Source organism: Aedes albopictus, chromosome 3 (genome assembly GCF_035046485.1).
Source record: "Aedes albopictus strain Foshan chromosome 3, AalbF5, whole genome shotgun sequence".
Lineage (NCBI taxonomy): Eukaryota > Metazoa > Arthropoda > Insecta > Diptera > Culicidae > Aedes > Aedes albopictus.
Genome location: NC_085138.1, coordinates 262,037,415 through 262,061,913, shown reverse-complemented (window position 1 = coordinate 262,061,913; position 24,499 = coordinate 262,037,415). Strand labels below are relative to the sequence as shown.

The following is a 24,499-nucleotide window of genomic DNA, read 5'->3' as shown; positions in this document are numbered from 1 at the left end:
CTGATCTTGTTCTGAACTGAAAATATTTCAGTTTTCTTTATTATCAGCAGCACATGCAATTGATGCAAACGTATAAAAAATAAACCGAAACTTATACATATGCAACAGCTAAATGATGCACGTGATCACAGACTACTACAATCATTTTTGATACAATTTTACTAATCGTTGAATTAGTTTAAATAGGGTGCGGAACCATTTGGGCAGCGGGTCATATTTTGGGTACTCTTTGCTTATAACTCATAATTTCATATCAATAGGACGCAATCAGTGAAGTACTAGATTGAAAGTAGTGAGCTGGATTTTTGTATGCAGAGACTTCCTATAGGAAGCAATCAGTGAAGTACTAGATTGAAAGTAGTGAGCTGGATTTTTGTATGGTGAGATGATCAGTACTCCATTTCTGTAATGAAATGGTCCAAACAGCGTGGGTTATATGATTTCTTGACTAATTTGATGCTATTTGAGCAAAAGTTTGGGTAACTGTGATGTTGTATTATTTATTTCTTGCAATTTCAACAACACAGTTACCCAAAGTTTTGCTCAAACAGCATAAAATTAGGCAAGAAACCATAATATTTCAGTGGAATGCATGGAAAACAATGAGTTTCCACATTTGCAAAGATGGTCTCACCATCAGCAGTTTCCTGCCAAAACTTTTCCAACAGGTTCGGTGGCATAATCCGGATGATGTGTCCTATACGGATCGCAGAACCTTCACGGGTTTTCTTTTCAGTTCCAAGCGGTGTCCCAACCTGTTATCCCAATAGGGTTTTTATCTAATTTTCGTCTTCCTAAGCACCGACCAATAATAATCGAGTTTATTCTTGCACCTCGCTTAATGCCTCATTGCCAATTTGGTATCACTTGCTAATTTATAAGTTAGTTTTTATATCACGTAAAAATATATTGTGAAAGAACTATAATTTCCTTAAAATAATAAGATTGAATAATTGTCTCTCTAATTCTGTTTCCGTCTTGCCCACGTCTATTTCGGGCGAAACCTGAATTGAATTCCGGGCACACTTTCTACGTGTGGAGCGGACCTGGTGTGATGGTTAGAACACTTGACTATCATGCCGAGGACCTGGGATCGAATCTCACTTCCGTCCCGACAAACTCGCAAAATGTGAGATCGGAAGAGAAGTAAAGCGTGGGTCCCGAGATGAACTAGCCAAGGGCTAATACAGATAAAAAAAATAAAATAAATAAATAAATAAAAAATACAAATTCTCCGTATTCTCTAAGTTCATTACTGTGAGAAACGCACGACTATTTTCGTGAGTCGGTTCGTTTTGTCGGTAGGGAGATGGGGACGCGAATATTGAAGGCGGAACCAGAAGCGCGCGATAACTTTCGTGGAAAAGTCGATCTTCACGGTTAAGTAAATGATCAATGCGGTGACGCGTTTAATATCGAACGATCGTTGAAGTACATTGCATTACCCTTGTCGTGTCGTGTATTTTCATGTAACTAGTGGATCACATCACCTACCAAAGGTGGCTCCAAGATCCACGCCTTACCCTTACCTACTAACAAATACTCCTTCCCGAGACAACTGTAGGGATGCTGTGGATTCCACGGTTTCTAGTAACAACGGTTGTCGAACTAACATTCCTTCCCTTTCCCGATGACCGTAAGGACGTGGCCGGCGCCGTTATTGTGTTTAAAATATTGAACTCTCGAATTGTGCACATTGAGAGTGTGTAGCCAGCCCCAACCACCATTCATTGGATCTCTGTGCAACTTCGATTGTTTTGGTCAATCACAGAGTAGCAACTACGATGAGTACGGTTATCTTTGCTTTGCTTTGTTTGGAATCTGAACTGCCTAATCTACATAGGCGTTTTTGACACACTATTAACAGTAATAAGCCGTTCTACTTCTTGGAGTTACGCCCAAACTGGGGCAAGCCATATCCCTAGCAGGCACGAATACACTATATGCTTAGGAAGAGGAGAAAATAGCTCCTAAAGCCCTATCTAGATTCTAGGTTTAAACCACAAAATATAGTCCAAAAGTGACGGCGGATTCGATTCCCGTTCCGGTCGGGAAAATTTTGTCGACTCCCTGGGCATAGTATATCATTGTACACTGGAACCTCTTTTTATGCACATAGCTGGGACTGCATAAATTAAAAATGAGCATAAATTAAAAATGGCATAAAAAGAGGGAAATTTATGCATAAATTAAGTTCGGGCTTCAATTAGAGAATCTAGTTCGCGAGAACAGGTCTTGCTCCTGGGCAGTTGAGGTAGGGCTAAGGGGGTTCCCAGAGAACCCAAAAAGGGGGTTCCAAGGGGCTTCAGGGGCGTTTTAAGGGGTTGTTTCGGGGGATTTGAGGAGTCTTTTAAGGGTGTTCTGACTAGGGTTGAAAAAATCTCATTCATTTGAATGAATTTCTGCTGAACTGAATGCTTTTGACATTCATTTTCAGCTCCGCTGTGAGATACTTGAAAGTGAACGCAGAAATATTCAACTACTTTGTGGAGGTAATGACTGCACCATCATCAACACACGCTCTGCGCTGATGGATGCTACATGTCAACACCGGCTGCATGAATGCGACTCGCCCATAAGCAAGCGTGGTGAATTTTTGTCGTTTGAGTGCCGGTCACAGTGAAAATGTTGCTTTTGAACCTCGCATTCTCCCCAGTGTGAGCGACGAGAGAATTTTTATTCTCTTTTCAATTGCCTCCGTGAAGGACAGGGGCTTCAACGTCAGAAGCGGTGTGGTTTAAAGACAAAATCAAAAACTCACGTTCGTTGGGAGCTTCGGAATTTTTGCAACCGTGGTTCTGACAAGATTTTTTGGTGTTTTCATGGGATTACGGGGAATTCTGGGGTATTTCAAAAGTATTGATTGGGTTTCAGAGGCGTTCCAAGGAACTTTAGGGGCAATTCAAAGGATCTCAGGAGCCTTTAAAGGGCGTTGCAAGAGGTTTGAGGGGCGTTTTAAGGTTTTTCAGAGTCTGCAGAAGGGCCCATATAGCCGAGGCGGTAAACGCACGGGTATCCAGCATGACCATGCTGAGGGTGACGGGTTCGATTCCCGGTCGGTCCAGGATCTTTTCGTAAAGGAAATTTCCTTGACTTCCTTGGGCATAGAGTATCTTCGTGCCTGCCACACGATATACACATGCAAAATGGTCATTGGCAGAGGAAGCTCTCAGTTAATAACTGTGGAAGTGCTCATAGAACACTAAGCTGAGAAGCAGGCTTTGTCCCAGTGAGGACGTTACGCCAAGAAGAGGAGAGGAGAGGAGAGTCTGCTCTGAAACGTCCTGAAATGCCTCAAATATCCCCCTTAAACCCCCCGGGGACCCCATGTAACGCACCTGAGAGGCTTCGAAAACCCTGAGAACTCCTCCGTAAAGCTTCTGTAACGTCTCTGAATCCCACCGAAGAGACTCTGAAACGTCCTGAAATGCCTCCAAAATCCCCTTTAGACCCCCTCGGACCCCATGTAACGCACCTCAGAAGCTCCGAACCCCTTGAAAACTCCTCCGTAACGCTTCCGTAACGCCTCGAAATCCCACCAAAGAGGCTCTGAAACGTCCTGAAATGCATCCAAAATCCCCCTTAGACCCCCTCGGACTCCATGTAATGCACCTGAGAGGCTCCAAACCCCCTAAAACTGCTCCGTAACGCTTTCGTAACGCCTCTTAATCACGCCGAAAATGGTCTGAAACATTCTGAAATATCTCCAAAATCCCCCTTAAACCCCCTCGGACCCCATGTAACGCACCTGAGGGGTTCCAAACCCCACGAAAACTCCTCGTAACGCTTAAGTAATGCCTCTGAATCCCACCGAAAATGCTCTGAAACGCCTTGAAATGCCTCCAAAATCCTTTTTAAACCCCCTCGCACCCCATGTAACGCATCTGAGAAGCTCCGAACAGCCCGGAGACTCCTCCGTAACGCCTCTGAATCACTCTGAAAAAGGTCTGAAACATCCTGATATGCCACCAAAAATCCTCCTAAACCAAAACCCCTAAAAACGCCTCCGTAATGCCTCTGAAACCTAAAATACTCTGAGACTTCCTGAAATGACTCTGAAACCCCCTTAAGACCCACTCGGGCCCCATGTAACGCACATGAGACCTTCGGAAACACCCAAAAACGAGCCTGTAACATTCCTTTGCTCTCCTCTGTAAACACCCCTTGGCCGCCGTTGCAATAGTTCCCATCATTATTAAATATTCTTATGCACAATATTGGTTCTGAGTAGCTTTCCCTCTTTTTATGCAGGGCATAAAAAAGGTGCATAAATTAAATGTGCATAAAAATAACATGCATAAAAAGAGGTTTTAGTGTACTTGCCACACAATGTACAAATTCATGCAATAGCAGGCAAAGAAAGCCCTTCAATTAATAACTGTGGAAGTGCTCTAAAAACACTAAGTTGAAGAGAGGCAGGCCACCCAACCAACATTTTTGCTGTTCACGAGTGGAACAAATCACTCTTAAGCAAACTGTAACTTAAGAAACTGTTATTCAGCTGGTTCTGTTTCTTTGGCAAGTTCCAATGCGAACGTCGAGCCATAAAGAAAAAGAAGAAGAAGATTGCCCAAGAGTACATATTTACTCAATATTTGATGTTTTTATTGGCCGTGGATGTAAATAAATGCATACCGTCGTGCGGGGCTACTTTTGAAATGCGGGGCTACTTTGGACACTTTTGAATATGGATTTTTTGAATTCAAAATATGTTTCAAATCTGTTTGATGTCTTAGGAACTATTATAAAGCAATAGTTTCCCCTTCATTTGGTTGAAATTATTTTTCAAACAGACCGTTTATTGCTTGTCAGGACGCGAAAAATTATCGAATAAACCAATATAATATACATAACGTATCAGAACATTTGGTCTGTAGGCATTGTTTCTGCAGTTCATAAATTTCAAAGGGTTGATCAATTCATTCAAAATGTATCAACGTAGCATATACAATCGAATATTTGTATCGTTTACGTTATAAATGACCGTTTCGCCCAAATAAAGGATTGATGGTCCCTTTTTTCAGGCTATCTATATAGCAATATCACGCTGCTCATAATACCAAAGGTAGCACAGAACCATCTTAAAACGCATATTTTTATTGAAATTATGTATGATACAGTATACTACAGTATTGGTACAATGTAGTTTTCCAAATAACCCTGGAATTTGAAATGCAGTTTTGTTATAGATAAAAATGTCCAAAGTAGCCCCCATCCGGTTCTATATGAGATGTGTCCGATTGGTGTATGAACAACTTTTTTGTTTATTGATGGATTTAGCTCAAATTTTGCATACATCCTACATACATACTCACAATTATTGTGTATAAAAATTGCGGAAATTCATTCACTAGTCTGGGAGTTATAATGTCATTAAGTTGAAAAACCATGAAAAAGTGTATAAAGAAGCCCCGCACGACGGTAACTTTTGATTTTTAATTTTTTTTTTAACTTTCCCTACCTTATAACTTATACTTTCAGTGATTTATTTTCACTGTGTATTTCAAAAAGGAATAGTTTTAAAAAATGTCGAATTGCACTACTTCAAGGTCGACCTCAATTGTCAAACTAGAACTGTTTACCATTTTACTTATTCGAGTTCATGGAAGGTACTGCTTGATTGTAACTCAATAAAAGCGGAATTTCGACTTTAATTTTAGGGCCCTATTGCCCTGTTGTCATTACGAAAATGCCTTGACCGAACAGGAATTGAACCCGCTATCCTCAGCCATGCGCTTACCTCATCGGCTACAAGGGCCCTATTTAAAAGTATTCTCTATCTGGCATTGAATTATGCAAGACAAGCGAAAGAAAATAACTCAAAATTTAAGTTACAAACATAACAAAAATATCACATTTATTTTCCAACCGAAACATACTGCTGTACATAATTAGCATGGAACTTATCCCTAGCTTGATTGTTCTTAAATTTAACACTATACTTTGTGCCTTCAATCGTAAAATAAATCATATCCTTGTATCTCATGCTTTTTCTCATTCGCATCGGTTGGTCACTTCCGGAAAACCTGTCGAAAAACACTACTTCATCGAATCGTTCACTTCGTTTTGTTAGTCGGCTCTCAAAGCTGCAGGCGACACAAACGATTGCTCGTTCACAAATAAAAATCCTACAATTGGTTGTTCGCAGCTGACCTGACTGTATCTTAATCTGCTCGCTGACCAAAGCCAAACCACAACTGCTGACGCCATCATCCAGACACAGCAAACGGAAGTTTTCGCCAACGCTATGAGAGAATTTCTCCAATTGAACTTGGACAATGGCCACTTGTTGAAATAGGGTTTTATCAAATAATACGTTTTTGGTGATGATTTCCGATAAATGTTCGGTCAACGCTGTGAAAAATAAGGTGAAATCCTCTAACCTATCGATACAGAGGTATAAGAAGTCATCTATCGATAAGACGTCCACAACCTAAAAAAACATAAACATTAATCAATTGCAGCTGTATATAAAAGTTGAGATTTTTTTATTATTACGTTTGGAGTGATTCGAGTTCTGATGAATTTCCCTGCATGGACAGTTTTCAAATATTCTCCATAAATACAAGGAAAATCGACCTGGAAAAAATAAGAAGTTATTTGAATTCTGATCTCGTTTAAATTAACACCGATTATACCTTGACATATTGCAAGAACATTGTACAAATTTTTGACATATTTTTAGCATTAGATGATAAATCAGATAAAACACGCTCATGTTGTTGTAGCATATTCAAGCAAACTTCCCTGAATTTACGAAAATGAGTAACTTGGAAATTAGCATCAATTTCTAAATAAAAGTCAACATTTTCTCTAAAGGTTTTCACAAACTGAATTTGCGAGTTAACCATTGCCGTGATGCTATTTTCCATATCGCTGAAACAAATAAATAAAGTTAGTATTCGAAAAAAACTGCCAAATTCGCGTTTCTATTTTGGAGCTTACAAATCCGGTTTGATCATTGCTTGAATGGGTTTTGACAATTTGACGATTTCTGATTCTGGGGAGAATTGTGGAGTTACACGCTGCCGAATGGCTGTTACAGTAGCTTCGATGGATTTGTTGTAGTGCATTTGAATTTCCTGTGTTCCTCGCTGCAGGCAGAACAAGTGCAGCTTTTTATGATCTGTCCAATGGTTGATTTCCGAATCAAAGTAATGTCCACGATAGGGAAAAGTATCTTTGACAATTTCAGTGTAGATTATGAGTTTTTCGAACACGAAAAATCTCGCTTTGTACCACCGGTAGTGAGCCGTATCGTAAATGTCCGTTTCCAGTACTTGGGTAAACTTACCCTGGGCAAAAAGGTCTATCTGCAGAAAGAAAACAAAAGTGAGTTGAGCATGTATTAATTTAGTCTAGGTGTCCTGTTTGTAGTTCTTCATATCTAGGGTAACAATAAAGACAAACTTTCCGACGCAGACATCTCAAAAAGCAAGCCAGCAAGCTAAAGGTAAAGATATGACGAAGCCACACCGCGAATTTTTAAGAGCACAAATCTGAAGAACCTAATGTCGCAAAGCGCTGAAGAGTTGATCGATTGGTTAGCCGTTGGTGGTGACCAATCGATCAACTTTGAGTGCAATCCGTGATTTGGTTCATCAGATGTGTTGTCTTGAAAATTCGCGGTGTGGCTTCAACATAACATCACCTTAGTTCACATGACCCAAAAGGACCTGGCTCAGTTGGAATGTTACTTCCCTATGGCGCCAGTTAACCCAACTATCTACCCCCTGGATCAATCTGTGGCTCCACCGTCCTTTAGTGGAACGCTGCTACCATTTGACCATGGAGGACCATCTGGCAGTCCTGCGTATGCCTATATTCTCTCTCTCTCTCTCTCTCTCTCTCTCTCTCTCTCTCTCTCTCTCTCTCTCTCTTCTTGGCGTAACGTCCTCGCTGGGACAAAGCCTGCTTCTCAGCTTAGTGTTCTATGAGCACTTCCACAGTTATTAACTGAGAGCTTCCTCTGCCAATGACCATTTTGCATGTGTATATCGTGTGGCAGGCACGAAGATACTCTATGCCCAAGGAAGTCAAGGAAATTTCCTTTACGAAAAGATCCTGGACCGACCGGGAATCGAACCCGTCACCCTCAGCATGGTCATGCTGAATACCCGTGCGTTTACCGCCTCGGCTATATGGGCCCTGTATGCCTATATTATGCCACGCGTTTCGAAGCACTCCAAATCCACCCCGATAAGGATACCGATAGGCACCATAACCAGTGATGTCAAGCACATTAGCCTTTAAGTACTTTGCAGCTTCCCACGCTTTTGGTACTTAGCGCCGCACCCCAAGCCAGGCCGCCATACCTGGCGAAGCGACACTAGCCAGAAGCTTGCGCTTGCTAGCATACACCGAAGAGCTATTAGAAATCATTTGGGACAGTCAGTGTCGCTATAGCTGTGGAGGCTTTTTTGCAGGCATAGTCAACTTGGCCACCGAAGGTAAGCTTATCGTCGACCATCAACCCCCAAGAAGCACTTCGAAGTAATAGTGCAATCGCCTACACTGATCATTGCTTGCTGAGACCATTTAAACCCTCGGTGTGCCTCAACATTTTGTTGATTATGATTCCCCGCCGTGTCGATCAACTATTTTGGTCTATATGCCGACGAGTCTCAGGGTGGTTTCCCTGCCTTTGGCAATAGAAACAGACTCTGCCGCTTCCAAACCTCTGGGAAAGCTCCCTTGTCCAGGCATTTGTGCATACCAGACCTGAACATCTCGGGAGCCTCTGCAATAGCTACTTTTATGACCAAGTTTAGAACTCCGTCCGGATCTGGAGCCTTATCTTAGCTAAAGGACTTCGTTATCTCCGCAAGTTTTATATCGGTGACCCTCGCCTAATTTCTAGCCCCATTCCCCGGCAGTCCTACAAAAGGAGACCAAGAACTAGGATCTTGACGTGAAAAAGCCCCTCGATGATCTCCTCCAAAATCTCCGGGGATCGCTCTGTAAGAGCCATTAAACCTCTCGTCTTGGCCATCACAATCATGTAGGCATCATCCCACGGATTCGCATTATCATTCTGACAGAGACCCTGAAAGCAGGCCTTTCTGCTCGCCATCATCTCGGTGTTTAGCAACATTCAATTTAGCAGAAGTGAACACCACCCGCCGTTCATCTCGCTCTTCCTCAGTTCGTGCTCGCTGCATCTGCCGCCTAGCCCGTAAGCAGGCGTGGCGCAGGTCCGTAATTGCTTGAGTGCATCAGTAAGCCGGTGGTCTCCCACACAGATCGAAAAAAGAGTGGAAAGTTCTGTGACATATGATGCACATAATTGGAGCGTGGGATATCACAGAAGTTTACATGACATATCATGTAAAATTCATGAAACATCATGTAAACTTCCATTATATGTCATGTAATTCAGCATGACTCTGAGTTTTTACATGACATATAACGTAAATTTACATGATATATCATGTAAACCATCATAACACTAAGTTTACATTACTAAACCTAAGTTTACATGACGTGTAAATGTCATTATTTTTATCTGTGCATTTCTAGGGTAGAATTGCCTAGGCATGACCGCATCGCATCGCACGCAAGCGAGAGCACCGATGTCTTTCACCTTTAAGAGCTTGGTCTTGGTCTAGCCGCCTTTTCGTCTACCCGCTGATTGCTGTTGATTTAGACGATATTACATCGAATCACCAGGTGATCGCTATGAGTGTAGCCATCGTCTACTCTCCAGTTCGAACTACTTGTTAGGCCAGGGCTACAACAGGTAATGTCAATAATCGTGCCGCTCCATTCCGACTATAGGTACTCTTGGTAGAAAAACCCCGTTTAATTTGGCGACCACGAAGCCCTCATAGGTAGTAGACACAAACTCCTGGACAGGGTGTTTTTCGCCGCCGCATCACCTACATGGTTCCAGATACCTGAAGCAAACCTCCGGTGGTTCGTGTAAGGTCAGTTGGCACACTGACTAGCCCACTTTAAGCTTCCCTACTAAACGGACTTATTAGCGTCCGCCACAGATAGCTGCATCAAAGCCACCTGTGTCCCAGCCGAGCCCTTCCGCAGACTAACGGTTGCGGTGGCCGCTTGCACCTGGCTCAGCTGCCGCAGTGGCGTGATGAGCTTTCCCATGACAGTGATCTCGTCTAAGTTTTTCACCTTCAAAGTCGCTTCCGCTGTAACAGCCCTCACCAAGAACCTCATCCGCCAAACTATTTGTAGACGGCGCCCTTGCGTTACTAATCGCGCTTGAGCCTGAGGATCATTCCACCTGTACGAGTAGGTCTAATTCTGCGAACGGCGGCTCCCAGATCCACGAGCTTGACGTGTCTTCTCATCGCCCTCAAGATTTTCGAGTATTTAGACTCTTCTGTTTTGATGACGAGCGGGTCACCCTTCTCGCACTTGAAACTTCTCTTCCTACATCGTCTAGGCCTGGTATCAATACGCTCTTGCACAACTTACGGTTTCTTCCTTCTCTTCTTCCGTTCTACTTTGGTTCAAGGGGCGTCCTCCTCCTGGCTAGCCCTATCTTGTGGTTGTTCAGGACTAATCATTGGTCGCAATCCCCGTTTTTCAGGCCCACCCTGCCCACCTTTTCGAGACGCCTAGCTGGGGTCTGACTTGCCGGGCTTACTGCCGACCTGCGAAGTTAACAGCCGCCTGGCCTTGTGGGCACCACCTGGTAGATCTTCACCTGATGGCTGCATCACACGCTTTAGCACCCGCAACATCTTTGGGCCATCCGCGAAAGCGAAGGCCTTCATCTGGGTATACATCGTAACCTTTGACTTCGCGGGTTCTGCCGCTGCCGCAGTTGCCACTAGTTTCTCGTGGTCCTTTCTAACCGCCATCAGCCATTTAAGTTTAATACTACCGGGTTAGATCCGAACACGCGGTTGGAAAGCCATCCCCGACAAGGCTGGGGTAGATGTAGGCTCCTTGTCTTTCTGTGTGCTGGCTGATGAAGCCCTACTTGCAGGAAGGTCAAATAGCAGGAAGCAGGCGTGATGTCGATCCTGCCTACCTTCCGTGGACAAAGAGAGTTATAAGGACCACGGGCAGCAAAACGGTGAGTCGATAAGGTGTGCAACATAGCTCTAGTCTCCATGCTTCCACTGGCCAATCGATGACAAAGACCGCCAGCTAAGAGGTGTGTGCTTAGTTGGTAGTGCAGTCTGGGCACTGTTGATCTTCTGACTTCAGATAGCTTGTGGAGGTACGACCCGAGCGTCTGTTTACCAAGGAGGTGCGGCTCAAACAGCGTCTGTTCTGATATCCAGCGGCTGAATAAGAAATACTGCATGACGCTCAGCTAAATCCAAAGAGATGGAAGCGCAACAACGGATCAGATGTTCGCCATCCTCCAAGTGACGAATTTCGCCCCAAATCGTATTCGGAGTTGGCAGCACCCTCTCAGATTACAATGAAACTTTCTGGGTGTGTAGACCTTGACTAGATAAGCCACTTTGCATACTTAGTTTCTTTAAAAACTATCTTGACTATTTTTTGAAAAGGGCTTAAATTAATTTACCGATTTTTTTCAAATGTGTTTATTAAAAAAATAACTACTCCTACAAGAAAGTATTGTATGGGTGATAGTCACTAAATACGTCAAGCTTCAAGAAAAAAATATTGAAAAAAAAAATCCAAATTGAGCCCTACACTAAAAAAATCGTTCTTAAAAATTCAATGTTGATTTACAAAAAAATACCATCTTTGATTTTTATGAAATTTTGTCTCGAGATAGGTAATTATGTTCCCTACCAACCGTCCATACACCACCAGATGGGCACTTTTAAGGAAAATAATTTTTTCTAACAACAACTTTTCCATGTCCAAACGATTTTTTTTCAGTGTCTTTTTTTATCAACTAAACCAGTGATGGTCATAATCATCTCAGAATCCAATGAAACACAATTTGTTAAGAGATTTTGTCTCAATTATTCAAGGAGATTTTGTCTTATTCATTCAATCAGTTCATTTTTTATATTTAAATAAATACTTTATTACAAATGGTTTCTCTTAGGAAATGGCAAATTTCGTCCTTAATCGTATTTGGAGTTAGCAGCTCCCTCTCAGATTACAATGAAACTATCTGAATATGTAAACCTTGACTAAATAAGCCACTTTGCATACTTAGTTTCATCAAAATTCATCTAGATTGTCTTTTGAAAAGGGCTAAATTTTTTTATTGACTTTTGCAAATGCGTTTAGTAAAAAAATGACTACTATTACAAAAATATTAGTAATTAGTAACACAAAATAAGTCAAGTTTTAAGAAAAAATATTGGAAAAATCCAAATTGAGCCCTAGGCTGGAAAAAAGTTATTTTTAAAATTCAAAATCGATTCAAAACCAAAAACACCCTTTTTTTTGAGGCAAACTTTTTTCCTTAAAAGTGCCCGTCTTGTGGTGTATGGACGGTTGGTAGGGAACATAATTACCTATCTTGAGACGAAATTTCATCGATATCAAAAATGTGTTTTTTAATCGACTTTGTATTATTTTTAAATTATTTTTTTCAGTGAAGGGCACAATCAGGATGTTTTAAATACTATTTCTTAAAAATATTTTGTGATAATCACCCACACAAAATTTATTTTTAAGAGTTGTTATTTTTTCATTGAATGCATTTGAAACAAGTCGATAAGAAGGTGCGACGAGGATACATTTTTAATAAAGTATTTATGTAAATAAAATAAAAGAAAACCTTTCCAAATGATTGAATAAATGAAAATCTATAACAAAATGTGTTTCATTGGATTTTGGGGGGATTCTAACCTTCACTGATAAAGTTTTTAATAACAAAAGACACTTAAAAATCATTTGGACACGAAAAAGTTTTTGTTAGAGAAACTGCTTTTACTTAAGAGTGCTTGTCAGGTCGTGTATGGACGGTTGGAGGAAAACGTACCTCTGGAGACGACCTACTGATATCTGATGGACGGGTAGTAGGGAACATAATTACTTATCTTGGGAGAAATTTTCATCGAAAACGAAAATGTTTTTTTTTTGTAAATCGACTTTGATTTTTTTTCAAATGATTTTTTTCATTGTAGGGCTCAATTTGGTTTTCTTTCATTTTTTTTATATTTTGAATTATTTTGTGAAAATCACCCATATTACACTGCCTAGACAACCAGTAATCGTATAAGATGTTCCATGATAAAGTGGAGGCCATATGCGTGCATGCTTCCATTTAGGCGCATGTGAAAGGTACGTATATCGCCTCCACTTTAACATCTTATTCAACATCTTATACAATGACTGGTTGACTGGGTTTTTTGTGGGAGTAGTCATTTTTTTACTAAATGCATTTGAAAAAAAAATGCCCTTTTCAAAAGACTGTCTAGACAAATTTTGAAGAAACTAAGTATGCAAAGTGGCTTATCTAGTAAAGGTCTATACACCCAGAAAGTTTCATTGTATTCTGAGAAGTTGCTGCTAACTCCAAATACGATTTGGGGCGAAATTCGTTATTTAATAAGAGAATACATTTATTTATTTATACAAGTATTTATTTAAATATAAAAATGAATTGATTGAACGAATAAGACAAAATCTCCTTGAATAAAAGAGACACAATCTCCTAACAAATTGTGTTTAAGGCCGTTACAAATATTTATTTCACTTTTTGTCCCACCACTCTTTGGCTGGTCGAGGGGTGGGATAAAAATAATAAAGCATTTAATCTGAAAAATATTAAAAACTCATCGGATTTGTTAAAAAAATTTCAGCACAACCCGATATTTTGATAGCGTATTGGTTCCCTTCTTAAGCATGTGGCTCCCATTTTCATCCTACGAAAAACAAAGGATTGAAGCGTTGTTTGATTTGTTTCTTATTTTTGTATTTTTTGTTAGAAGTGAGCACCCATGAAAACAAAAAGAACGGAATAAATCGGTGCCGTAATCGCTTGTTTTCGAATAGAATGAATATGGGAGCGTGAGATTAATGATGGAACACATACCCTAAATATTTTTTTGTCTGCCCCCTCAAAATGCAAAATCCAGCCAAAAATTTTTGAAGGGGGGGGGGACAAAAAGTCAAAAATAAATTTGTATCAGTCTAATTGGATTCCGAGATGATTACGACCTTCACTGGTTTAGTTTTTGATAACAAAAGACACTGAAAAAAAAATCATTTGGACATGAAAAAGTTTTTGTCAGAAAAACTTTTTTTTCCTTAAAAGTGCCCATCTTGTAGTGTATCGACGGTTGGTAGGGAACAAAATTACCTATCTGAAGACAAAATTTCATCGAAATTAAAAATGGTGTTTTTTTGTAAATCGACTTTGATTTTTTTAAAAACGATTTTTTTTCAGTGTAGGGCTCAATATTTTTCTTGAAACTTGACATATTTAGTGACAATCACCCATAAAACACTTTCTTGTAGGAGTAGTCATTTTTTTTATTAAACACATTTAAAAAAATCGTTAAAAAAAGTTTTGCCCTTTTCAAAAGATAGCGTAGATAATTTTTAGAAACTAAGTACGCAAAGGGGCTTATCTAGTCAAGGTCTTCACACCCAGAAAGTTTCATTGTAATCTTAGAGGGTGCTGTCAACATTTGTTCGAGTTGGCGCGAAATCCGTCAAGTGTTGCAGAAATGCCACGAACACAACGTGCCCACTAGAGTGGGTCATCGTTTATATGGAAAAATAAAAAAATCGATGGTATCCCATCAGATCAAAGCTTTTTTGATCCCATTTAAGGACCCAAATAAGTGTGCAAAATTTGGGCACGATCGGTTATGTCTACGTTTTGCGCATCGCGTTTGAAGTTTGTATGGGGTTTTACATGGGAAAACATACTTTTTTGCATTTCTCCCATAACAAGCTCGATTTTTTCTAAAACCAAGTAACCGATAAAGTGAAAACATAGCCTAGGGTGTCCTGAAAAACTTTGTCGAAGACCGCGAAGTGATCTGATGCTTATGAAAAAAGTTATAGCGTTGGCATTGCTTGGCGAAACAGCATGATTTTGTTGCTATTGTTATTCCTTTACATGTTAAAACATAAACACATGCATGCGTTTTATTGGTTATAACTATTTTCACAAGCATCGGATCGCTTTGCGGTCTTCAACAAAGTTTTTCAGAACATCCTAGGCTATCATTTTACAGTATCGGTTAAAAAGTTTCAGACAAACTTTTGCAACTTATGACAAAAATGCAAAAAAGTATGTTTTCCCATACAAAATCCCATACAAATTTCAACTGCAATGCGCAAAGTGTAGACGCAACCGATCGTGCTCAAATTTTGCACAGATACTCAGGACCCGAAACGGAACCAAAAAAGCTTTGATCTGAGAAAATGGTTCCGATGACCCACACTAGTGCCCACACATCATTTGTTCAGCGATTTTAAATCGGCGTATGCTACAATCGATCGAGACCAGCTATAGCAGATTATGAACGAATGTGGATTACCGGATAAACTGGTACGATTGATCAAGGCAAGGCGTTAATAAATCGAGTGATGTGCGTAGTTCGAGTATCTAGGGTCACTTATTTTTATCTGTATTAACGAAATTTTTAGCCCTAGGCTAGTTTTTACTTCCATTGTAAAGGAAGAACTCATATTTTGTGAGTTTGTCGGGAGTGGGATTCGATCCCAGGTCCAAAGTGTGATAGTCACAATCAGGGACTCTCGAGTCCTTTCAAATCTCGCAGAGGGTCACGGCATGGTGTTGATCTTTCGTACTTACTTGCTGTTTAACATCGCCCTAGAGGGCGTTATAAAGAGAGCGGGGATAAACACGAGCAATGTTGCTATTTTTCACCGATTACTTGCTCATCAATGCTCATCATTTGTAATTTGGTCACGCGCGATTATGCCGTGCTCTGATCAACGATGAGCAAGTGCAAAGATATGGAAAGAAAAACATAATGAAAAGCGCAAAGGACTGTGTGAGCATCTGCTTGTGTCGCAGCGCGCTCGTTTGTTCGGCTCGGCCATACCGAATGGATTAGATAGAGACGGTTCGGCTAGAACGCTTGCGGGGCACACAGATAAAGCATTCGAATATACCGACACAAACGTGCACGCATACCAAGCCAACTATGTCTCGTGATGAGCATATTTTGCGATGAAAAGCACGGTTTGACTGCAAGGCGTCCGCTCAACGGCGAAAGATAATTACACAAGTTTACAAAATAAAACGAAAATCGTGAACTTCTGTCAACGACCAAAATTTTTGAAGTACAATTTAGCACTGATTTCGAAATCGCGCTTCAAAAAATTTTAAGTAGAGCAGTTTTTGAGTTTTAGCTCAAAAACTAGTTTTACAACTTTTAAAAATATGGAATTGACTAAAATTCAAATATCTTGCGTTTCGTTCAACCAATTTCAAATCTTTTTCCATATATTAAAAGCTGAATACAATACCATTCGATCATCTGAATGCAGGTTTTGCGTCAGATTGATGAAATTCAAGATATTGCCCCCCCCCCCCCCCCCCGCGTGGTCATCTGTCCATACAAAATTTTTAATTTGTCCATACAAAATTGTCATTGGCCGAACCCCCCCCCCCCCCCCCCTTATGACCACGTGGTTTATGGACAGCCCCTAGGCGAGTTACAGTAAAAAAAATCAGCTTAATCGGAGCATTGATAACGGAGAATGAGATGTGTGAAGTGAGCGACGTTGCTTAAAAATAGAACAAAAATCGATTTCAAATCATCTACCTTGTATGGGAAGTCGAAAAAAATTCCGCTCTACTGTATTTTTTTTTCCTTCGCGTTTTCGAACTCAGGGTATGATTCTACACCAAAAATGATCATCAGCTTACCGAGTTCAAAAATGCTGTAAACTAGTGTTATCAACATCGCTGATCGGTGTTGAACCCAATCGTGTGCTATTCGTACTGGCGGTTGCACCAGATGCTGCGGTGGAAAGAGACTTTTCGCTCGCTGTTGGCAACGACTCAAGGCTACTTGCCTATGTTCTCACAAAATAGGGTAAGGGAGGTATTTTGGGCTCCTTTAGGAAGTGGATAAACAATTCATCGAACAAAGAAGGTTTTCACTACAACATGGATAATTTCAGTAGGCATTACTTAGAGCTAGATGTGTTCTGTCGAAAAAGGCCAACCAGAACTCAAAATTGTTTTAGTAAATACAAGAGTTATAAAAACTGTTGAAGGAGCTCCGGCTTCTATTTTGGAACACCTGACTTTACTTTGGACCACGAAGTGAACATATTTTCGCCCACCTCATTAAATTTTAATTGCGTGATGAAATGAAGGCACTTCAGCTGAACTTTACAAATAGTTAAATCTACGTGAGTACAGGGGTAGTGTAATGCTTTTTTCGTTTATTGAGGCAGGGAATGTTTAAAAATTGCGTAACGTTCAAAAATGAAGAAATTTTGTTGCAATCGCTAGTTTTTACACATTGTGGTATGATGTTTTATAAAAAAAATGATATGCAAAACCATGCATAAATTACGTAACGTTTCAAAGGGAGCGTGCAATTCTAGTGATTTTGCTAAATATAATGGCATTCCACACATATTGTAATGAGGGGGTGTAAGTAAACAGACGTGAAATTTTGTGAAAATCCATCTTCCAGTTCATACCACCATCATCTGGTGGATATGATCAGCAACGTCAGCAGGAGGAGCTAGTGTGAAACGTCAAACGCAAAGAAAAACGATGCGCGCGCCTCTCTCTCTTTTGAGAGCCTCATCTAATTTTGCCAGTGCATTGTCTGTTTTATTTTGTTTAATTTGAACAAAATCAGCTTTGCACAAAGTTTAACTATGTAAATGAAAAAGGAAGTCAATCAACATGCATGTAATATATAATCTTATGGAGCTTCCTCCTCCTGACAAATTTTAGTCATATGACAGTCACATAAGCTGAAGTAGGAGTTACTCGAGAGAGAGACTGTAGTATCGTAAGATTTAAAATTACTTACCGGATTATTTCGAGAAGATTGCTTATTACTTTCAGGCTTCAAAATCAAAACAGAAACTTGATCATTTTCGCGGTTAAAACCTGAATACGACTGCGAAAACGAAGTAGTAGCCACGAATTCACTCTCACATTCTGGAATATGGCATATTGATACTGCTGCGTTTACCAGGTCATTCAATTGGCTTATCATTTCATGTGCTTTGTGAATGCTGGATGTGTTCGATGCCGTATTTATGTCATCCTCCAGTTTCAGAGTTTCTTTGATAAATTTTTCCATGAACAGTTTGTAACGCGGAAGCTGTTGGATTGGTAGTAGAGGAAAGCTCTGCATCACCATTTGGTTTTGCTGTAAGAATTGAGAATTGATCAAATGAAGAACAACTAGTTGGTTCATGCAGTTCAATTACCGTAAAATATTGTCGATGTCTTTCAAAAATTGTATCCGCCTTTCGTCGATTCATTGCATACTTCACGTAGCAGTAGAATTTATCCGAATCAATGAAACGGATGAAACATTCCGCAATTTGATCCACATTTTCGTTACAACTTTGTAGTGCGGGTAGGAACTCGTCTTGATGAAACTTGTGAATTTCTTCTATGTTTGTTAACAGATTGTTTCTTTGCCCACGTAAGCCCTCCGGAAGAATTGCACGCTCCAATAAAGGAATGAAGTACAGTATGCCATTCATCAGTCCGTCTATGTAATTTTGTTCTTTTTCTAGAAGTTCAGCAACAGCGTTTTTCAGTGTTGAGTTTTGTCGCTCATACTTGGCTAGGCTATCATTGGGATCCATTACATCGAAGGCTACGGCGTCGTAGTAATGCCTGAAATCAACATCTGCATTGAACTACAGATAGCCGCCACGATAATACAATTACCTACTTACTCGGAATCAGATGAAAAATCACTCCATTGCTCTTCTGTTTCAGCACTGCAGGAACCAGAGGTACTTGATCTGCGTTGCAAACAAGCAAAATGTGAATTTATACAAATAAAGAGTTAAATTCACCTATTCTCTTTAGGGCAGCAAATCAAGTATAAGAACATTTCCAACATGCTTAAGTTACTGGTCCAATCAATTGGACATCTAAACTTTCGGTACAATTCGTTACAATTTTGATGCAACAATTAATTTTACTGTTAATACAAATCGGACGGTTGCACATTTTTTTTTCTTGAAGTTTGAAAGTTTTAAAACAATGTGTATCACATGACAATGTGTTTGAATACATGTATGACTTGCGGTGTCACTCCTACATTCACATCTAGACAAATGTGATGACACATCTAATTGATTGTACTTTCATCCGATTTGGTTTTTGCCCAAATAAATGCGTCTATGAAAATAGGTTTTGCTTTTCCAATACAATACCTGAACGAAACTTCATCGTAGATGTGATCGTCAGTAGTCGTCGGGTTGATCACATTATTTGGACAGTCTGGCTCTGCATTCATGCTTTTAGTTATCAATCCTTGGAACTCCTGCACTAATTTCTGAACTTTACTGTCTCCAATTTGATTCCCTTTTGTCAATGTAACTTTTTGCTGGTTGCTAAATGATTTATTTTTATATTTTTTTGGCGGTAAAGGTGGAGGCAACTCTTGTTCGAATTCGTGCGATCCAGGTTTCGGCGGTGGCAAGGGACGATTCTTGTTCATGATGGGATTTCGAGCTTTTCTCTACGATCCAGGGCAATCTCAATACGGTCAAAATTGGAACACAAACGGATTACAACTGAAGAATTTTCGTTTTTTGCGACATGATAATCGAAGCAAAGATAAGATATAGGGTTACGGCCAATATGCTTCAATATTATCCCGAACAGCGATAAATGAATACCATACACTACATTAAATGCTACTTTTATGACACACTTTGTCTATGTTGGTTGGTATCGAAAGTTTACATGTAGTAAAACAGTGAGCAATCCTGGAGAGCTGAGGTAAAGAGAGAGCCCCAAAGTCACAAAAAAAATTCATTGTCTTTATTTCACTAGATCCTCTTTTTATTCCATGGGCTGAGGTGCAGTGCAGCATTCCATTTATAAAAAACAGTTTGATAGCCTAATTCAGTGCTGTAGAGCGAACCTGGTGTGGTAGTTAGAACACAAGACTATCACGCCGAGGACCTGGGATCTCGAATCCCACTCCCGACAAAATGTTGGTGTTTCCTTCGGAAGGGAAGTAAAGCGTGTGTCCTGAGATGAACTAGCCTAGGGTTAAACATCTCGTTAATACAGACAAAAAAAATAATTCAGTGCTTCCCAAACTGTGCGCCGCCTCGCCCTGATGCGCCGTAAACATTTCGCAAGTGCGCCGCAGGCTCTTGAGTCAAAGCAAAATGAAAACAAAATATAAATATGGGAACACATTTGTTTTCTGGTTGATGGAACTTGGGAGTGTTGCTTCTGGGCATTTTCCAAAAAAATATTCAAGCCTTCGCATATTCTATGGAGTTTCAGGTATCCTCCTAATTTTAATGAGCATGAGCATGATTAACCGCCTGCGTAGAGGTGTGTGCCGATTTGAAATCTGTCAGCGGCGGCTTTTTGCACTTTTTTGGCCGGCGGCGGCGGCGTGAAACGGCGTGGTCATAATTTTTATTTTTTTGTTAATTCTGTTAACCAATATCAGTGTTTTATTTTTTAGTAACTTTTGCAATGACATGTTTATAGTTACGGTTTTTTTATTTTCACATGTTTTTTGAAAATTTATTGAAATAATTGTTATGATGACCTTCTAAAGAAATTCCCGGAAGAAATTCTAGAGGAATTCCCGGTGGATTCTCTAGAGGAATTTTCGAATAAACTCTTTAAGAAATTCCCGGAGGAACTCGTACAGACATTCCTCTAGGTACACCTAGAGGAATTCCCGGATGAACTTCTAAACGAATTTCCAAAAGAGCATATAAAAAAAATACTCTTAGATAAACGTTTGGGTAAGCTCCTGGAAAAATTCCGGGAACAAATCTTAGAAGAACTCTAAGAGAAACTGCCAGAGGAACTCTTAGAGGAATTTCCAGAGGAATTCTAGGGGAATTACCGGTGGAACTCATAGAAGAATTCTCGGAGGAAATTCCGGGCATCCCTTGTGCAACCCCCATAAATATTTTTAGAGCAACTAGTAAAGTAATTGCAAGAAGAACCTTCGGAGGAATTTTCGGAGGAACTCGTAGAGAAATTGCCGAAGAAATTCGGAAAGGAATTCTAGGAGGAACTCGTAGAGAGATTACCAGAGGTATTCATAGATGAGTTCTCGGATGAACTCTTAGGTTAAGTAATCATGAGTTGAACCAAATTGCGGCTTTCTAAAGCATCGGGAAATTTAACTGATGTTTTCACCCACATGGAAACAATTTACTATGGTAAAGTCTCAGGTATATGAAAGCCACGGCTATTAGCTTTTCGTAAGTGGTGGTTGGGTAGGTGGGGTGATAAATGGGTGAAATGGCAGTGATTTTTCAATTATGTACTTATTTTCAATGATAAAACCCCTCATCCAATGCTTTTAAAGTCAATGCTACCAGATGATATTACAGAAAGCCATTTACCAACTTTTTGGGGCAATATTTGCCCAAAAAGTGTGTCATCTTAATGAAATTCGAAATGGTTCAAATTAAGATTATAATTCGACTAGTTAGTCGGGGCCCATGGCGCAGTGGTCCACACGTTCGCTTCACAAGCGGATGGTCCTGGGTTCGAACCCAGCCCCGGCACTTGCAATTTTTCGTCAGTTGCTCTTCCCTCCGAGAGCAGCTGACACCTGACCCTCTTCGGAGCATTATAGCTCTAACGGACCCGGAATTTGGATATCGGCGAACCGCAACTCATAATGGACCCCCAATCGGACTGGAAAAGGAACAGCAGCCACACATCAGCAGCACCGTGCTCATCATTCTACCATGGACAGGGTAGAAGAGTGAAAGAAGCACAAAGGCATCCAGTTCAATAAAGTAGAATAGAATAGAATACATTTAGGCGCTGTACAAAGTGGAAGTGTAGCGTCCAATTGGAATCGCTCACGTAGTACCCTAGTGGACAAAAGAGCTGTAAATTAGGTTAAGTGATTAAGAATAAAAAAAAAATCTATTTAGTATGGAGGCACAAAAATTGTAATATTCACATAAATCATTCCACTATGTTTGTGAGAGCGCAGAAAGATTAGGAAAGTTATATAGTTAATTTTAATAAATTCAGAAGGGCGGAAAAAATTTCCAAAAAAATGATATTTTATTCAAGTTTGGGAAGCACATTGTTTGTAGTTAATTTCATTTTATTTATGAATTAATGACAGACTTGTTAGAATCCCAAAATGGCCGCCACAATGGCTGATTGTGGCACCTACTCACGATTTCGAGGGCACAAATCTCTTCGTAAACAAAACCAGTGCACCTGAGCTTTTAATTTTAAGCTAATTACAAGTGGGCAAGAACAGAATAATGAAATGCATTGTTGTTTAAAGCTTCCTTCTAGAGATTTGTGCGTCTGAAGTTTCGATGCAATATTGAAGCGGGATTTCATGACGTTTGTCCTTAAATCAGGGCTTGAATAAGAAAACACAGTTCGTGAGAACAGGTTTTACTTTCAACGGACATTTGGCAATGGCGCAATTTTGCCTTTATCATCCCCTCAATTATGTTCGAAATTTGTTAACAAATGAGCAGACATTGATAAACTAAGTACCACATACGCAGCAGTGTTGCACAGCATCAATTCATCCAAACGATACACACTTGACACACAAGAAAATACTGTAAACGAAACGTAGTTATTAAGATAGGGCAGTTTTCGCTACCAACAAATTTTAAACATAATTGAGGGGATGATAAAGGCAAAATTACACCACTGCCAAATGTCCGTTGAAAGTTATAACAAGCCAAATAAGTCATGTACCAGCAAACTAATGACAGGACAGTTACAGTTAGACGAAACACAAGACCAAAAACGACCAAATTAGTGTAAGTTACCGTGACAAAATTATGTAACAGACCAATTAGTACATGTATTAAATTCTACTTCCCCTGAAGAAGACACTAACCCCATGTCGAAACGTTGGGCAAGTAATGAACATCGTTTGCTAATTTCAAGACTGCGTAGCCGTTTTTAATGATAGTTGAAACGATACAGTCGAGCGTCCACTTGAATTTTAAATATTTATAATCACACCGTGGGAGGTCGCCTGTTACCATTTGCAGAATATTCTCCGTGCAATTGAAACCTGGAAATTCGACTAGCGAAGTTGGGGTTTTCTCCAAATCCGTACGTCGGACCTAACTTCGGAAGTGGTGCGCTGTATAGTAAACCTGGACCGACGCACGGATTAGGAGAAAACCCCAACTTCGCTAGTCCAAAACTCCGATTTTCAATTAAATTGAGAATATTTTGCTGCCTTTCAACTCAGGTACACTAATGACATTTGCCATTGGATAGTTCGGAATAACAAATCGTACAAAGTTTAGCTGTTCGTACCTCTTTCGAATTCTCTGTCACTCGCTTCTACGTCAACATCCGGTAGAAACTGATTTTTTACTACCGTTTTTTCGGACATTTTTCTTAAATTTGATGTTTTTGCGACATAAAACCTAAACTCTGCTTCATTCTTTTTCGTGAGTTCTAGGAGGCGTCATCTTTATGCAGCGCATTTAAAGGTTTGATTCGAGGAAATAGCTGGACGATTGTTTATGTGAAATTTCGAAACATAAACAAATATTCTAAATTAGCTTCATTTAATTTTTTCATTTTTTTTCATTTTTATCATTTATTTAGTTAACATCAAATTCATGATAATACTGAATCAACAATTTGCCGCCATTATACTCGATTTGCAGCTGCAGCTCTCCAACGTCGGTCACGCCCAACACTCGCTAGATCACGCTCCACGTGGTCCGCCCATCGTGCCTCTGCGCTCCACGCCTTCTTGTACTAACCGGATGGTTAGCAGACACCAGCTTTGCAGGGTTGTTGTCCGGTATTCTTGCAACATGCCCTGCCCCTCGTATCCTTCCGGCTTTGGCCACTTTCTGGATGCTGGGTTCGCCGTGAAGTGCAGTGAGCTCGTGGTTCATCCTTCTCCGCAACACACCATTCTCCTGTACGCCGCCGAAGATCGTTCTTAGCACCCGTCGCTCGAAAACTCCGAGTGCTTGCAGGTTCTCCTCGAGCATCGTCCATGTCTCGTGTCCGTAGAGAACCACCGGTCTTATTAACGTCTTGTACATGGTACATGGTACATGGTACAAGGACCCATATAGCCGAGGCGGTAAACGCACGGGTATTCAGCATGACCATGCTGAGGGTGACGGGTTCGATTCCCGGTCGGTCCAGAATCTTTTCGTAAAGGAAATTTCCTTGACTTCCTTGGGCATAGAGTATCTTCGTGCCTGCCAAACGATATACGCATGCAAAATGGTCATTGGCAGAGGAAGCTCTCAGTTAATAACTGTGGAAGTGCTCATAGAACACTAAGCTGAGAAGCAGGCTTTGTCCCAATAAGGACGTTACGCCAAGAAGAAGAAGAAGAAGACATGGTACATTTGGTGCGGGGGTGAATCTTTTTTGATCGCAGTTTCTTCTGGAGCCCATAGTAGGCACGACTTCCACTGA

The 24,499-nt window shown here is 40.4% G+C and overlaps 1 protein-coding gene across 2 annotated transcripts; it reads right to left on the bottom strand.

Moving 5' to 3' along the window:
• Nucleotides 1-5,825: 5,825 nt before the first annotated feature.
• On the bottom strand, nt 5,826-20,386 carry LOC109422418 (uncharacterized). Of its 2 annotated transcripts, none has more exons than XM_062857128.1 (8): nt 19,270-20,386; nt 18,780-18,852; nt 18,304-18,721; nt 17,898-18,242; nt 6,946-7,313; nt 6,639-6,876; nt 6,499-6,579; nt 5,826-6,433 (listed from the first exon to the last, which is right to left on the bottom strand). In XM_062857128.1, the coding sequence occupies exons 1-8, from the start codon at nt 19,283-19,285 to the stop codon at nt 5,858-5,860; spliced, it is 2,115 nt and encodes a 704-aa protein (XP_062713112.1). In that variant the 5' UTR covers nt 19,286-20,386; the 3' UTR covers nt 5,826-5,857. The 2 variants fall into 2 exon arrangements, with proteins under 2 accessions (XP_062713112.1, XP_062713111.1); XM_062857127.1 differs by having other exon boundaries at nt 18,784-18,852.
• Nucleotides 20,387-24,499: the final 4,113 nt, after the last annotated feature.